Here is a 19,061-nt window from a genome sequence, read left to right as displayed (position 1 = left end):
ACTAGAATATTACTCTTCTTCAGGCCAAGAGCAAGACTCTGGCTCTCATTTGCATTTTTAAGTTTCTCTATAGCAAATCTCTATTATTAGACTAATAAGGAAAGCAAAGCACTCTAAATGAAATAAACAAAAATCACTGGAAGAAGTGCCAAAATAATGTCTTTTATTAAAGATTATTTATATATCTTAAATTAAGAAAAAATAGCTTGATTATTCTTACCTCAGAATTAATAACTTTAATCAGGAAGAAAATGTGATACACCGTCTTGGTTAACAGAGAAAGCTGACGACATCTTTCTAGGTACACTTGTATAGATGGTTCTACTCTTTGCTGTAATTTACTCCAAAAGAGAGTGAGTTCCCTAAAAAAAAGAAAAAAAAAATAAGTTGGAACAATAACGTAACAATCATGGACTATGTCAGTCCAGTCATTACATCTGAAATTAAAGCTGGTTTTAGATTCCAATTCTACATGTGAAATTAAGTTTAAATAAAATATAAAATAGATCTCAATTTTTTAGAGACTAAATAAAATCAGGATATGATTTATCACTTTATTGACTGATATTTTTCAATCTCAGGGAGAAGCACTGCCTGTCACTAATGAAGCACCTCTCATTTAAACTAAAAGTATACAAATGGTAACTCTGAGTCACATCTGTGACTTTATATAATAAAGTACAAAATGTATGTATACATAAAATGCATATACATATATATCAATGGCATATTTTAAAAAGCATTTCATTTATCTTCTACCTTAAATTTAAAATTGACCAACTGGTCAATTAAATTTAAAATTTTAAATTTAATATTATTAAATGTTAACAATCAATGATCACACAAAACCCAAAAGAAAGTAATTTAACTAATTTCTGTCAAATTGGTAAAATAAAGAAATTTTTGAAAATGGACTTTAAAATTGATTTCAAATGCAATTAGAATGTATCTTTCATAGAAAATAATCCTACTGAAATGATGAATTTTCCTCCCTTTTACCTATTGTCCTATTTCTCTTCTGTCCTCTCTGGTTAATTTACACAAAAATCTTCTTCCTTGTTTCAAATTTTTTCACCAACTATTCTCCTCAATACATGTCTTTCCTATTATTATTTCCTCAGTCTGCACTTCTAGGAACTCTGCTCTTTCACCACCCAATTGAACAACTTGCTCATTTACTGGATTTTAACCTATATATGGAGGACTTCAAAAATCTGTCTCTCCAGTCTTGACCACTTTCACCTCTCTAGTTCTTTATAAGACTTCCCCACTTTGATCTCTTCTGAAACCTGAAACTTAATATATGAAAAAGATGATTAACATTCTTTCCAGTTCACCATCTTTCTAATTTAATGCATCATTATCACTGACCCTATCAGCCCCTGCTTTTTACTATCCTAAACACAGCTATCGTCATTTTTTTCGCCCCATCCAACATCCATAAGGAAGCCTTCATAACTTCCCAGATGGACTGTTGTACTGGTTTTCTAGTTGATTTTCCTATCTCAGCTCTGTCCTGCCACTTCTTCATCCCAACTCTACCCTCACCATTCAGCCCCCAACCCATTTTTCTCCATTACTTGTATTAAACAGCATTTCTTACACATAAACTTCTACTTTGCCTTCCTTCTTAAGACCTTATAATAGATTGCCTGTGTTGGTCATATGAAATCCAGACTTTGATGCCTTTTTTAAAGCAATAGCACACTTAATTTCTTAGTCACTACTATTTATGTTACATAGAAAATATACTTGTCCTCAGTAGTATATGCATGTTATTTATTCTCCCTTCAGAATCTTCCTACCTGCCTTTTATATCAATCTCTCTGTCCTGCATTTATGATTTTCCCTTCATAACAAAACTCACAGCTGCTCAGAAAACCTTTATAAACTTTATTCTTCTTTAATTACACATTTATTTAGCTTGCCTGTTCCATATTCATTTGTATGTAATGTGTTAGTCACTTGGTAAAAATTCTTAAATGTTAGAATATTGTAAACTAAATTTTGTGTTCCCATATTACCAATACAACACTTAGGACTAATAATGCTGTTCACTGAACAGATTGTCAGCTTTAGCTAACACATTAATTTAAGACAGCTGACCTTCAGATTTTTGAATCAGCTGAGGTCAACAGCTCCATTAGTTGCAAGCTCCCAAAAGATGATATAGAACAGGCTTTGCAGAATTGAAAATGTATCATATAAAGTAATGTGCACTGAAGAAGTTAGTGAAGTACAATATCTCACAGACAGAAAATGAACTATATTTCTATACACGAATGATTAGCAGCTAATTATGTAATTGAAAGTGTATAATATGCAGAGGGAAAAAATACAGACATTCAATCATAGATTGCTTACATATCTGAAAAAATTGTTATTGTGGCATCAGATAAAATAAACCTTTCTTTCATCTTCTAATATCTATTAATCATTATACAATCATTACTGGTATACTAAGGAGTTGTGTGGTCCTTAATAGAAAAAAAAATTTAAGTTATAATATGAATTAGTTGACAGTTTACACAGCATGTAATAACTGCAAATAAGCTTTTTGTCTTGTTAAGACTTTAAAAGATTAAAAATATGTTCTTGAGCTCTCTGCACTCTCACAACCTATCTTGTTTTTTTGTTTAACAAAGTTTTCCTTACAAAATAAAATCAACTCACCAAGCACAGTACATATCTCCTTGTTGGAGCTGACGTGATAGAAATGCAGTACATAAGACAAGAGCACTTTTTTCATCACCCTCAGATTCTAAGTTACAGATCATTTCTAGTGCATCTTTGCAATCAACTTCTGAGATCTACAGAAAAAGGACACAGAAATATGCCATAAAATGGTTTGTATTAGAATAGCAATACATGTTAAAATCTTCACTATTTACAGATCATTTTTATTAGTAAAACCTCATACTCATATACTATCAATTCATAGTTTGTCATTACTAGGCTTCAATAAAGAAATCTTTTTTCAAGTCAAAAACCAACTATTTTCAAGAACTTTACAAATATCTATATGTAAAAAACTAATGCTCATTGTAAGTACCCTCTACCCATTAATCTAGTCTATGATACTGAAAAAGAAAAGCTGTATTTTCCCCCTTTTTCATCTGGTAATTTAAAAAGCATTAGAATCAGCAGAAAGACACAGAGATCTACTGGATATAAACTAATAAAGTGTCTATTCATCTGAGGGAAAAAGGTATAATATGAAACATTTTATACTGTAGTTATACTACCTTTAAACTCACTCAGCTTTCTATAAATCTCATTTTTCTTTTCATATCAATTCATTTCATCTCAAAGCCTGTCAACAGCCATGCATACATAAGTATAACCTAGATGAAGGCAACTTCATTTAATTACACACATCTTATTGCTTATTTTTTGAAAAGTTAAAATTTACTATCATATTACAATGATTTACTACATAAACAGAACTTACATATGATCTCTACAAGCATTTGCTGTAAAACAAGAATATGGCAAACATCACATAATCACAAATCACCAGTGTTCCACAAAATAAAAAGATTAATTCCAACATGTTATAAATGACAAATGGCCAAAAAAAATTGAAGACCATACAGAGCACTGGCACCCATGCACCACAGAGGTAACCATGCCCCTCCTTATTGATCTTATGTCTCTCCTCATCAACTTCTGAGTATGTCAGTGTGAGAAAGAATGTGTGTGTGTGTGTGTGTGTGTGTGTGTGTGTGTGTGTGTGTGTGTGTATGTGTGTAAAGTATGTGTTTAGGACTAAGTATCTAAATGAGGATAACTTTGAGGCTTATCTTTGAGAACAAAGGTTGCATAAGAATAGATTCAGAGGTCCCATTCTATACCTTAAGCTGCGCTAGAAAACACTAAAACAAGAGAAGACACAGCTCTGAGTTTGTGTGTTTAACAACAATGACTTCTGAAAGGAATTATGAAGTTAGTGGCAGAGTTAAGAGTGAAACTGGAGTCTTGGAATTCCAACTCCCTGGTGCAGTGCTCTTTCCACTATGCCTCTATCTAACTCCTTCTAACAAATCTTTAAGTGAGCTCATTTAAAAAAATTAAAAAGGGGCTGAACAATATGTAATCATACAATATTTTCAAATATCTATATCACATTAAGTGCACTGTCAGACATATTTTATTATTTAATCAGAAATTTTCTACTAGGTAGGCATTATAATTAACATTTTTTACACAATGAATGTGGTGTTCAAACAAATTATTTGCCCAAGTTGCAAGTTAATTAAGTGGTAGAACTACAAATCAAATTTTGTCTGATTGACATCAAATACTCACATTCTTTCCATTTAATCACATTATCTTTTACTGCAAACTGTGTTAATTTTAAACAATTATCCTGGTACACACATACAGACAATTATTAGAAGTCAACCTATGAGTTTTGTTTACTTTTTCATGTTAATAATAACAATAATAGCTTCTATTTATTTGTGCCAGCTTCTTCAGAAATAGTATTGCTAAATCTGCACAATATCTTGCCTGGTAGATATAACTATTAACTTTTTAGAGATAAGGTTCAGAGAGGTTACTTGCTCAGTCACATGCTTAATTAGTGGTAGTCAAGATTTCAACCCAGATGTAGCTTCAAAGTCTGTATTCTTTTCAGAATTCTCCACGCACAAGCAAGTTGAGGCCCTTTATTGCTAAATATTGATTTTCACATGTTCAGGTTTAATAAAAAAATCTTATATCCTGAAAATCTAATTTGTTTTGAAACCGATCTTTTGTTGTCATTCTTCTACACTATTTTTTTTTTAATGTTTATTCATTTTTGAGAGAGAGAGAAAGAGACAGAGCGTGAGTGGGGGAGCGACAGAGAGAGAGGGAGACACAGAATCCAAAGCAGGCTTCAGGCTCCGAGATGTCCATAGAGCCCGACGTGAGGCTCAAACTCACGAACTGTGACATCATGACCGGAGCTTAAGTCGAAGTCAGACACTTAACCAACTGTGCCACCCAGGCGCCCATGTTGTCCGGTTCTTCTAAAACCTAAGCCACTCTTCTTGCTCCAATGATGTAAAATGTGTATATTATATATAAGGAAACCTATTTTCCCAATGCCATTACTTACATTAGCTTACAGTTAATCATTAGAAATATATATTTGTATGTTAGGTAGCCTCTACATACTTATTTCATACATACACAACATATCAACTGAAACATTTGCCATATTCAATAATACAGAAAACCTCACTTTTTATAGGTATACTAAGAAAACAATTTTTACTGTCTTTCATTTCCCTGATTTGCCACTAGAGAGTCCTCTCAAAAAAACAGGACACTGAAGAGAATGGCAGGGAAAATGAAACTGTATTTAGACTAATGAATGGCTCTATTCAAACTAAGAAAGTGAAATACAAGTCAAATATAGCCATCAATGAACAAGAATTATTATTTTTTTAAATCCAAGGCAGCATAAAGTAGCAATTACCAGTGTTTACCTAAATAGGGACTATTTATATAATATGGATATCTTTTCTCTATTGCTTTGAAAAATGAGCAAAAATTTAAGTACCAGAAAATTTAGAACTGAATAAATTTTTAAAATCAGAATGATCTGTTAAAGACATATTATGCTAAACTCTTTGTAAAACAGAAAAACCATTTCAAAAACATGAAAGATGAGGGGTGCCTGGGTGGCTCAGTCGGTTAAGCGTCCAACTTCAGCTCAGGTCATGATCTCGTGGTTCTTAGGTTTGAGCCCCACGTCAGGCTCTGTGCTGATAGCAAAGAGCCTGGAGCCTGCTTTGGATTCTGTGTCTCCCTCTCTCTCTGCCCCTACCCTGCTCATGCACGCAGATATAAACATTAAAAAAATTAAAAAAAAAAAACATGAAAGATGACTTTTAGGTTTTAATATGGCTCTTTATGCCAGGTATTCAAAAAATACAGAACATTTCACCAGTATTTATATACATTTACTGAGTATACTTTTAAAATGTATTGGCTCTAATCACATTTTAAGAAGTCTTTTTTGCTTACCAAGATAAAATTGCTTTCCTTCTATAAAATAATTTAAATGGTAAACCTCTCATACTAATAAAACATAAAATCAAATAACAAGCTTTTTTTTTTTTTTTTAACTCTCAGGCTAGCAAAAATTTAAAAGACAAATAATCTCCAGTGTTAGGGAAGAGGAAATTTCATATGCTGTTTATGGGAATATAAATTGGCATAATCTTTTTTGGCTGGTAGTTAAGTCCCTATCTATTAATTTAAAAATTCCTTGATCCAGGAAGTCCACTTCCAGAAATCTGTCCCACCAGTGTACCCCTGACAGGAATGAAAGGATATATATACACAAGACAATAGTTCAAATGCCCCCTAGTCTGACTAAAGTTATTACAAATACATACTATGGAATTATGCAGCCATAAGAATGAGGTTGATCTATATGGAACAATATGGAAAGATGTTCATAATAAACAGGGAAAAAGTAATTAGCTGCCAGGGTGCATACATATATAGAAAAAAATATATATATATATAACTATCAGAAAGGTTATATATCAAATTTCAAACTGAATGATTACTTGGGGGAGTATTAAATTGAGAAGTGATGGTTAGAGAGAAAGAAAATTTTACTTTTTAAATTCTATGTTTATTTTAATGACAAAACCAACAGAAATACTGGATCTAAAATAAACAATGCTCACTTCGTTTTATACCTCTATCAAGATTACAGACCAAGCTAGTAATTCCAGAGAAGCCAGGCAGACACTCCTCTCTCTCTCAGCCCCATTCTTCAGCCATCTACCAGGGCTAGCTGCTAATTCTATTACAATGAAAGGATCCTGGGGGAATAGTCAATCCCTTGCCTACTGGCTCACTTGGACAAGGATTTCCTCAAAAGGACCACAGAATCCAGGCTATGGTTGACTCTTTCCAGTATCTATTCCCACCATACTATAAGGAATGGGTAAAAACCTCAAGTGCTTATAAGAACCAGACAAGTAAAGGTAAATGAATGTGTGTGTGTGTGTGTGTGTGTGTGTGTGTGAGAGAGAGAGAGAGAGAGAGAGAGAGAGAGAGAAAGAATACCACCTCTGTCTTTGGGCAATTGTTCCAAAGTGACTACTTTTCCCTGGGGCAGAAATAAATAGACCTTGGTGACAGCCAATCTTAACCCACTTCACATGGGAAATGAAGAAAAAGTTTCTATATGTTTGTAATAGGAACATAAAAGAATAACCAAACAATCTCTAAGCAAAGGGAGACTTTTAGCAAGAATGTGTAGACTTGGGGTGCCTGGGTGGCTCAGTCGGTTAAGCGTCAGAATTCAGCTCAGGTCATAATCTCACAGCTTGTGCATTTGAACCCCGCATCAGGCCCTCTGCTGTCAGCATGGAGCCTGCTTTCGATCCTCTGTCCCTATCTCTCTGCCACTCCCTTTCTCTCTCTCAAAAAGAAATAAACATTAAACAAACAAACAAACAAACAAAAAGAACATGGAATGCCTTAATTCTATCTGCTTAATGTAAGAAGGAAAAAAATCATTTCATAGGATATCAGAGATACTTGGAGTCCTCACAGAGAATTTTCCTGAGGACGTCCCAGAGCAAGCTGGGTTGCTACTACTCAACTAAACCAAAAGGAAACTTAGGTTCAGTATTGCAAGATCTTTTGATTATTCAAGATAGTTAGAAATACAGATTCTTTCTGGAAATTACAAATTCATACTCTTCAACTTCAAACAAGACTTCAGAGCTAACCCAATGACCCTATGTTTAGAAAGTTTTCTATTAGAAGTTAAAGATTCTTTAGGCCAAGGCTTATGCCTTAACTCACATTTAACCCCACGGTGCTTAATAAAAATTTGCTGAAGGGAGGATGGATGGATGGACAGATTGACATAAGGACAAGAGCTGAACTGATAATGAAAGCTTTATCTGAGTTGAAAACAATCTAAGATGTAGCAGCAGCACAATAGTTAATTTAAGAATTTTAGAAAAACTGTTAAATACATTTCAAAAGCTATCTTAAGAAACTATATATCTGCCAATTAACTGTCTGCATAGCTATTCTGAACTAATAAGAAAACTTCAGTCTCCTACTTTGCTCTGATATAGAGACTGAAAAGCCAATTATCTGAGATAAAAGAGAAATAAAGAAAAAAATCTATGGATTAGCCAATGTCTAAACTAATGATATAATTCCCTAGGCTACAGCCCTGGGAGCTATTCTATCCAGCCTAGAAAATGCCAGACATCACTCTTCCCAGTATCCTCATTATCCTCACCATCCACAACAACCTTATTGGACCTAATCTTGGTCCAAGGCTACCATCTTCCTCTTCATTTTCTAGTCTTTAAAAAAAATAAATAAATAAAATCACACAATTACCTCTACAATTACAACCTGTAACCTCATGTAGGCGTTCAGGTTTCTGTCTGAGGCTATATTATGCAAATTCCCATTTGGACCATGATTCTACCTCAGAATTCTGTAGTATAAAACAAATACATGAATACTACGTTTTATGTCAAACTAGAAGTAAAAATATCGTATGTCACACAGAGAAAATAAAGCTTTACATTAAATATACAAGTAAAATTTCGACCTATATATAGACATTTATCTATCTGTATTTATAACTTCTTCCTAGGATACATTATGTTTTTGAATACATTATGTGTGCATGCATGAGTGTGTGTGTGTGTGTGTGTGTGTGTGTGTGTGTGTGTGTGTGTGTGTAAAGCAGAAAACATATTCTTAGTAAGAAGTCAAATAAATTCCAATAGTTACTTAAATTAGCCAGTTAGAAAGATCTACAAGTATCCTACAAGTATCAGGTAAAACTAAAGTTAAGGCCCAACCGCTGACAAATATAAACATCCTACTAAATTGTTAAGCTACCTCCATCTTTCCCATAATTTAACCAAAGCGGTAAAAAGATTCGAATTATTTAAAACAGAAGCCAGATGAAATCAGTTTACATATAATTCTGAAAGCTGCTTAGAATCACTACCCAAGAGCATACTGAAAAGTTAAGACTGACAATAGTCCCTCACTATCTAAAAGAAAGAGAAGTCAAAGACATTCTAATTGAAAATTAACTTCTTCATTTTTAAAATTAATTACTAACAAAAGAAAATATACTCACCTCTTCCATTAACTTTTCATTTGGTGATGATGTACAAAGACAAACAAGGTAAGTTTGCTTAAAACTACCTTTTGTACCAATCTCTGGATGGTCAGAACACAGCTTTGCTAGAGCAGTTGCTTGACTTAACTGATTGGTTTTGATTAGATGTTTAATTCTCATATCCAACAAGATGGGACCCTCAAAAGCTAAAAATTCATTCACTTTAAAAAACAAGACATAATAGATTATTAACATTTGAAAATTCATTTGCAATACAAATACTTATCAGGAATATATATTTTTTTTAAGCACAGGAACTACTACTCTTTTTTCTTTGCAATTTTCTATTACTGTCACACTATTACAAAATACTTGACCTTAATAAGCAAAAGGAGATTACACTGCTAACTTTTAAAAGCTGCATTAAGTATTTTTACCTGAGAGTACCATTTAGAATGAAGTGAATTAACTTAAAAATAATTTTGTATTGAATTCTAATAGCCATTGCTATTAAAATTATACTAAATTCTTTTCCTCACATTTATTCTTGAATACCAGAAAGTAGCATCCCTAGAAGTTTGCAGTACTGGAGCATTACACACTCATACTGGTAACCACAAAAGGATACCTGGATACGCTAGAGGATGAGATTCAACCAATTACTGTGTTCAGTACTGATGATGTATTTTTTATTTTACAAAGGTGAGGTCTATTTTGCTTTAATAGGTGTTCTAAAACAAATTATATATCTATAGAAAAATTAAGGGAGTGGGTGAAGTCTGCTGAAACTTCCGTAGGTTTGTAACTTTTAAAACATTAACCGATAAACCTCAACATTTCCTCACGACCCACTTAAGCATAATACACTTCTACTCTGTTCAAGTCTTTGAATTTCCTACTGCCTGTTTGATGAACTACAAATAAGAATCTTTACTTTTTGTATTTGTGAGGGAGAGTCTAAATCTTAACAGTGCAAATTTAAACTCTTCCCTGTTTTATCACAATGAGAAAATCATGTTTAAAAATCTACTGGGTGATGGCTAGCCTGAAACCTTTGGAAGGCTTTTGGGAATACAATTTTAATACTCCAAATAAAACACACAATTTCTCTCTTTATGAACAGACTGGAAGATACGTCTAGTAAGCAATCTGTAAGTTAAAAGATGGAAAGTGAGAGATGTTCTTCCTTTTTTAAACATCCTTTGCTACCCACTAGTACCTTTATTTTTTAGGTATAACTGCACTATATTCCTGTATTCCACTGTAAAAAGACTCTCCTATAAGACAGTATAATCATGGCTCCTCAGTATTAAAACCATGAGCATATAAGCATTTTAACACAGAAACCCAAATTCCATCCTTTTCTTGAAGTCTAGACCTTTGTACTTGCCACTTTCTATTCTACTCTCTGCCACATTAAACTAAATCAAAAAGTATAAAGACTGAACACAGAGAAATAAAACTAAACATAACTTTACAGTGCCTCTGACTATATGTCTTACATATATGGAGCATTACTTTTTTTTTTAATATCACATGATTCTACTGGGGACAATTATATTGCAAATATCTTTTAACAGTTTAGTTCACTGCCAAACCAAAATCAGTAAAGATTTTAAATGAGAACTTAAAAAAAAAAAAAGTGAAAATAAAGTTGTTCTGGCTATAAATAAGTCACAGACTTAAAAAAGTTTTACTTTCCTAGTCATTCTTTCAAAAGGAAAAAGCCAGCAATACAAAGTCTGGGAATTACTTAAAATATTCCCATTAAAACTCAAAATCAACAAATTCTGAGGACTGTGGCAAAGAAATTATTTAAAGGTGGCAAGTATTTAACAAAACTGATGACACTCTGAATAGAAACTCAAATAGTCCCTAAAATCTCAAATAGCAACATATAAATTAGAATGACAAATTGTACAAAATAATTTCTGTGCTAGTTCAATGTATAGGAGGATATATGTTAATACTGTAAAATGTCAAAAACATAGTTGCACGTGGATTTTTATTTATTTATTTATTTTTTAATGATAAGAAACCACTGCCACGCTTAGGGCAAAATTGATTCCAAAGAAATACAGAGTATTAGAGCAGAAGGGACTTTACAAATCATTTTGTCCAGCTCCATCATTTGGCAGATGAGTAAACTGAGGCTCACAGAAGGTAAGTAACGTCCTAAGGTCATACAGCCAGTTAATGACAGAACCAGGACCAGAAAGAAAAAATGGGTCCTCTGACTTCCAGCTTAATACAGTGGTGGCATTAGAAAACAAAATTCACATTTGACTAGTGTGTCTACTTTTTTTTTTTTAAGGTAGTCTCCACGCTGGGCATTTTTTAAATAGGCTCCAACAGGGGACTTGAACTCATGACACTGAGATTAAGACCTGAGCTGAGATGAAGAGTCAGATGCTTAACTGACTAGAATGCCCCTAGTGTGTCTACTTCTAATCAGAGTGGCACTGTATAGCAGTAAAGAGCTGTGAGGTGGCATTAACTTTTAAGGGAAAATAATTCTGAAGCACGGGGTTCAAATGGATCAAAAGTAGATTATATCTTAATACCCATTTCAGAACCTAATAAATGCTCATTCTCCCCCGCCTTTCTCCATTTCTTCCTCACTGCTTTCCTTTTTCCCATTCCTCTGTATCTTTCTCTACTCCTCTCCAATCCAGACATCACAGATGTTATAACATCACCTCAAAGACTACCTGTTTTAGTGCTTGCCAGACTTACGAAAAAAGTTTTATATTTATCCTTGAATAGCTAGTCATAGCACATCTCATTCCTCACCTTGCTTTTCCCATTCCCATTCTAGAAAAGTAAAAATATCCTGAATTTTACTGGTGTGTAACCTTTCAATCTATTTTACCTGTATTTATGGACTTGAACAGAAAAGCAGGTTTTACCACATTTGAGCCTGTCAAGAGAGCTGGATTACATAAAATGACAATGTAAATGAATGTTTAGCCAGTTCAATTGAGAAAATAAGAAATGGCCTCTTCTCATAGAATGCCACATACATAATATTTAAAAATACTAGTTCCTACATTAAAGATAATTAACTTTAAATATATTACAATATATATGTTGGATTTTTGTGATAAATCATTCCACAAATACCAAACGAGCATGTCCTATGCACAAAAACTTAATTCAGACTAGGTCCTGAATTTTCCTCAAAGTGGAGTGAACTTATTAATTGGATGTGTATCTCCATGCCAAGATCTGCACACGATTTCCTCTGTAGCAGCATCTCTGAACTAGCTATTTAATAACCATCTCAAACTCTGCATACAAAAATCTCTATACTGGGATGCCTGGGTGTCTCAGTTGGTTAAGCATCCAACTCTTGATTTTAGCTCAGGTCGTGGTCTCACAGTTTGTGAGATGGAGCCCTCACTGGGCTCTGTGCAGACAGTGCAGAGCCTGCTTGGGATTCTATTCTCTCTCTCAAAATAAACAGATAAACACTTGGGGGGAAAAACCTCCATACCACAGCATATGTCATCTCAATCCACTTAGTTGTACTCAAAGCCAGGAATCTAAGAGTTGGCCTTACAAATGCTCTCTCGTACTTGCTTCTCACCCACACATCCAATCCACCACCTAATTCCGTCACTTATAATTCCTAAATACTCAATCCATTCACTCTTCCCCATCTCTACTCCTGCCATTCACCCACTCCTCCCAGCCCAGTCTTTAATCTACCAGACCACTTTGTTGCACTTTGTTAGTCTCCTGCATCCACTCTTAAGCCATCATTTCCACTAGGACTTGCGTCTTTTCTTTTTTTTAATTTATTTTTCTTTTCTTTTTTTAAAGTACACACTTGATTGTCTTCTCCCAGTTTAAAATCCTCCAATGGTCCCTTTGCCTTCAGGGTAAATTCTAAAATCTTCATCATGGCCTACCCGAATCTGCATTACCTATTCCTTTTTAAAAAATACAATTTGTATTTTATCATAAAAACAATTTAGCATTTAGATAAGAGAGAAAAAAAAACACATTCAAATTGGAAAGAAGTAAAATAATCAGACTGCAGATGACATGATCTTACATATAGAAAACCCTAAAGATTCCACACACACAAAAAAACAATTAGAATAAATGACTTTAGCAAAAAGTTACAGGATACAAAAATAAATTGCATTTTTATACACTAGCAATGAACAACCTCAAAAAGGAAATTAAGAAAACAATTCTATTTTACAATATCAACAAAAAGAATAAAATACTTAGAAATAAACCTAACTGGGGCACCTGGGTGGCTCAGTGGGTTGAGCGTTCGACTTTGGCTCAGGTTGTGAGTAAGAGCCCTGCACTCTGTGCTGACAGCTCGGAGCCTGGAGCCTGCTTCAGATTCTGTGTCTCCCTCTCTCTCTGCCCCTCCCCTGCTTGTGTTCTCTCTCTTTCTCTCTCAAAAATAAACAAACATGAAAACAAAAAAAAAAAAAAAAAGAAAGAAACCTAACCAAGAAGGTGAAATACTTGTCCCTGAAATCTATAAAACATGGCTGAAAGAAGTTAAAGACACAAGTAAGTGGAAAGATTCCTGTGTCCACCTATCAAAACAATTTAAGAATTCAATACAATTCCTGTCAAAATTTCAATGGCATTTTTTGCAGAGATAGAAAAATTTAGCCTAAAATTCATATGAAATCTCAAGGGATTCCAAATAGCCAAAATAATTTTGAAAAAGATCGAAGTCTGAGGTGTCACACTTCCTCACTTCAAAATAATTTATAAAGCTACATTAATCAAAACAGTGTGGTACTGGCCTAATAACAAAGATATATAGGCAATGCTGTAGAACAGAAAGTCCAAAAATAAACCCTCACATATATAGTCAAATGATCTTCAACAAGACTGCCAAAATCACTCAATGAGAAATGGACAATCTTTTCAGCAAATGGTGCTGGGAAAACTCATATCCACATGTAAAAAAATGAAGTGGGACACTTACTGTATACCATATAAGAATTTAACTCAAAATGGATTGAAGATCTAAATTTAAGACACAAAACCATAAAACTCCTAGGAGAAAACAAAGAGGATAAGCTTGAAGACACTAGACTTGGCAAGGATTTATTGGATACGAAACCAAGGTACATACAAAAAACCCAAACACGGACAACTTGAACTACATCAAACCTAATTTTTATGCATCAAAGGACAGAATCAACCGGGTGAAAAGGCAGCCTACATAAGGGGAGGAAGTATTTGCAAATCATATACCTGATAAGGAGTTGATATCCAGGATATATAAAAAATGTTTAGAACAATAAAATATCAAATAATCCTATTATAAAGTGGACAAATGACTTTAACAGACATTTCTGCAAAGAGGATATACAAAAGTCTAACACATGAGAAGATACCCAACTAATCATCAGAGAAATGCAAATCAAAACTACAATGAGATATTACCTCACACCATTAGAATAGTTACTATCAAAAACAAACAAACAAAAAAACAACAAACCCAGAAAATAAATGCTGGTGAGGATATGGAGAAACTGGAACCTTTGTGCACTATTGATGGGACTGTAAAACGGAGCAACTTCTATGGAAAACAATATGGAAGTTCCCCAAAAAGTTAAAATAGAACTAGCTACCATACGATCCAGCTATCCCACTTATGGGTATATACACATAAGAACTGAAAGGAGGGTCTTAAAGTGATATGCACATGCACCCCATGTTTACAGCAATATTACTCATAACAGCCAAGAAGTGGAAGCAATCCCAATGTCCACCAATAAATGAATAAACAAAATGTGGTATATACATGCAGTGGAATATTATTCACTTTTTTTTTATTTTTGAGAGAGAGCATGCGAGCAAGGGAGAGAAACAGAATCTTAAGCAGTCTCCACACTCAGAGGAGAGCCCAACACAGGGCTCAATCCCACAACCCTGGGATCATGACCTGAGCTGGAATCAAGAGTCAGACACTCAACTGACTGACGCACACAGGTGCCTTAAAAAGAAAGGAAATCCTGTCACATGCTACAACATGGATTATCCTTGAAAACATTATGTTAAATGAAATAAGCTAGTCACAAAAAGGTAAATATGGTATTAAAGTAATCAAATCATAGAAACCGGAAGTAAAATGGTGGTTAACTACTGGCTGGTAGAAGTGGGTAGGGTAGAAGGAGTTGCTATTATTACAGAATTTTAGTTTTGCAAATGAAAAAGTTCTGGAGACCTGTTTTACAACAATATGAATATACTTAACACTGAACTATACACTTAAAAATAATTAAATGGTATATTTTATGTTACATGTTTTTAACCACAATAAAAAAAATAAATTAAAAAATCAGTGCAGCATTGTTAGTCACAAAAATCCAAATTTAGAAATTTAATAAAAACACAACACGTCAAGCTCTGGGTAAGTGGCTCTTAACCCTGGCTGTACAATTATCTTGATCTTACAAAAAACTACTGATGCCTGGGGCTCAGACCCAGAGACTATGGTCTGAGGTAGGCCTCTTAAGCACTGAAATGTCTGAAAACTGTCCAGGTGATTTAGGCACAGCCAGGATTGAGTACCACTGCTGTAGGTATCTAGATTTCAGTGCCCAAATTACCAATTAGGGATAGTCTTAATATTTACCCCACCCCTCATCCTTTCTTGAGGGAATATTTTACATTTATAAGAAATAGAATTTTTACTTAAAAGATTTCAGTCTTGCTTCCTTTTTCATTAATCTGAAACTTTATGGTCATAATGGATTATAGTAAAAATTTATGATAACTGAATTTTTGACATGATTGATATGAAACAGAATTTTTAAAAATTAAAAAAAAATTCTCTGTCAGAGCACCCGGGTGGCTCAGTTGGTTAAGGGTCAGGCTCTTGGTTTCAGCTCAGGTCATGATTTCACAACTTGTGGGTTCAAGCCCTGTGTCGGGCTCTGCGCTGGCGACACCAGCCATGCTTGGGATTCTCTGTCTCCCCTGTCTCTCTCTGCCCCTCCCCCACTTGTGCTGTCTCTGTCTCAAAAATAAACATTTAAAAAGAATTTTTTATTTAATAAAAATCCACATCATAGATGAACCTAGTTAGTATGCAACATTAAAATTTTTGTGTGAAGTAAGATCTCATTATGAGTTTTATGTTTAAGTTCTGACATATTTATCCACGTAACATTATTATAAAATACACTCATTAATGTTTCAAGATGTTTCAAGAAACCAGTGAGTGTATTTTAAAATCATTTTTAGTGAAAATGAAAATATGGGGGTCACTATGTTTATATTTAATTACATAATAGTAGAGTATAAACACAAATATGTCATCAGCCCAAAACTGTGAGTGAATACTTTTATAAGCTTACTGTAGTTTAATTCTGTCAGCTTAATTTTATCCCGTCACTGATCCTCAAGGATCTAAGGGTTATATACAAGTAAAAGGCAATCTAATTTAGTAGTGATTTTTAAAAATAAAATCTAAAATGTTCCCTTCAGTTATTTTGTATACCAAGACAAGGTCAGTTAAGGACAAAGAAGAGAAGCGGACACAAAGCAATAGAAAAAGGAAATTAAACAAACAACAGAGGAAGGGAGGGAGGGACAACCAATGAGAAACAAGTTAGGTCAACTGTATTCCTAAAAGTACTTAATACAGTCTTTAAGGTTTTCTTTTTAGTAACTTTCTGTAAGAAATGTCCTAACACAAAAAAAATTGTCAGTAGATTTAGGTCTAGGTTTCGGAGTCACCTCTTCTGGCATTCTCTGTATAGACAAGTAAAGATATGAATATATCTTTATACAAAAATATATATATTATATATATCTTTATAAAAAAATATATATTGTATATATCTTTATACAAAAAAAATACACCAAAAATGTACCACAAGAGTGAAGGAACTACAGATTTCTTATCCAAAAGTAAATGCAGCTGTAATCATATCTGGCCTCATCCTATTTACCTGGAAAGTATGAGTTATCACCTGCTCTCTCCTCCCATCTCCCCTCCCTTCAAAATATTATTATATCTTATGTATGCTAATACCTGATAAACCAAGGAACAATTCTCTACCTTCACTTTTAAATGCAAAGTTCATTACTGAAATAAAGACTTATTTTCTCACAAAACTCTTAAGGATTTATAAGTACTGTGGTAAAGCTTAAGCTTTAGAAATTTCCTTTGAAAAAGAATGGGTTCTGGGGGGAAAGACACTGCTGGGCTTCAAATTCAAGAAAGGACTGGAAAGATGATAAACATTTAATCTGTGCAACTGCAGATTGATATATTGGGATAATATATCAGAATAAGGGGAAAGGCTGAAGGGATTCAGTGTGACTGTAATAGGGAGCTCTCTCAGAGTCTAGATTGTAAAATGATGACATATACAAAAGAACGGGAAGCAGGCTCAGGACCAAGGATACACACACCCTGAGTGTTATAGACCTGGTACTAATCTGTGTGAATTGTTATTAAAGCTAGAACCTAAGATGGCCCCTAGCTCACCAAAAATGTTGAGAACAATCAAACTGGCAAAGGTGGGTACCTTCTTGAGAAAAGTCTGCTGCTTGGGTTTGACTATGTATTATTTATAATGACAGAGAAAAGGGAGACTTCCTCTTTTCTTATGGTGGTTCTGATAATAATAAACTTCAGATTTAAAAGGATAGATAGGGGGCGCCTGGGTGGCGCAGTCGGTTAAGAGTCCGACTTCAGCCAGGTCACGATCTCGCGGTCCGTGAGTTCGAGCCCCGCGTCAGGCTCTGGGCTGATGGCTCGGAGCCTGGAGCCTGTTTCCGATTCTGTGTCTCCCTCTCTCTCTGACCCTCCCCCGTTCATGCTCTGTCTCTCTCTGTCCCAAAAATAAATAAAAAACGTTGAAAAAATAAATAAATAAAAAAATAAAAGGATAGATAGGAAAATGTAATTTTCAAAATGGGGCTGAGCAATAGAAATAATCCTAAATAAGAGTCTCAAAATTAATTATATTAAAACATGGCTTGTGATTGTTCAGAAGAAGATATGTGAGTGTTAAGTGACAAGACAGATTCACTAAACACAAATTAGGTTATACCTGTCAAATTATCCCAAAATGTCCCCAAATGTATCAGAGACCCAAATATAAAATGCAAAACTTCTATGAGAAAAATCTATAGAACTCTAGGTTTGGTAGTGAGGATGTATGTATTTATGTATGCATGTACTGTTATTCTATTTTATTTTATTTCAGTATAGTTAACACAGTGGTAATAAGTTTTTAGATAAAACACCAAAAGCATGATCCACAATAGAAAAAATTCCTAAGTTGGACTTCCTTAAAATTTAAAATTTCTGCACTGTTAAGGAAAAGGATAAGCCACAGACTGAAAGAACATATTTGCAAAACTTATAAAGGACTTGTATCCAAAATATACAAAGAACTGTTAAAACTTAACAATAAGAAAACAAATGATCTGATTAAAAAACAGGCAAAAATTCTAAAGGGATGCCTCATCAAAGAAGATATACAGATGGCAAGCATGCATATGAAAAGATCTTCAGGATCTTATGTCATTACAGAAATTGTTAACTGAAACAAAAATGTGGTATTACTATACACCTATTAGAATGCTAAATTCCCCCAAATAGGTAATACCAATTGCCAGTGGGGGTCTAGAGCAATAAGAATTCTCATTCATTGCTGGTGAGAATACAAAATGGTATAGTCACTTTAGAAAAAGTCTGGCAGATTCTTACAAAGCAAAACAGTCTTACCATAAGATTTAGCAATCTTACTCCTAGTATTTACCCAACTGATGTGAAACTTGTGTCCACACAGAAACTTGCATGCAAATGTTTATAGTAGCTTTGTTCATAAACAGCAACTTGTAGCAAACAAGATATCTTTTAACAGGTGAATGGATAAAGAAACGGGATGAAGAATCTTTTTTATTGCTAACCAGCAATAAAACAGCAATG

General features: G+C 34.0%; 1 protein-coding gene across 4 annotated transcripts in view; it reads right to left on the bottom strand.

The window, feature by feature from the left end:
• Nucleotides 1-19,061, bottom strand: part of ZNF292 (zinc finger protein 292) — a 94,758-nt gene that overhangs the window by 17,282 nt on the left and 58,415 nt on the right. For 3 of the 4 annotated variants that reach the window (XM_058734648.1, XM_058734647.1, XM_058734649.1), the window contains 3 exons: nt 9,140-9,342; nt 2,674-2,810; nt 221-362 (listed from right to left, as the gene is read on the bottom strand). In XM_058734648.1, the coding sequence (XP_058590631.1) occupies nt 221-362; nt 2,674-2,810; nt 9,140-9,342 (482 nt within the window). The remainder of the gene's footprint in view (nt 1-220; nt 363-2,673; nt 2,811-9,139; nt 9,343-19,061) is intronic. The other variant, XM_058734650.1, reaches the window with a different exon arrangement.

This window comes from Neofelis nebulosa, chromosome 6 (assembly GCF_028018385.1).
Source record: "Neofelis nebulosa isolate mNeoNeb1 chromosome 6, mNeoNeb1.pri, whole genome shotgun sequence".
Classification (NCBI taxonomy): domain Eukaryota; kingdom Metazoa; phylum Chordata; class Mammalia; order Carnivora; family Felidae; genus Neofelis; species Neofelis nebulosa.
This window is presented reverse-complemented; position numbering and strand designations above follow the sequence as displayed.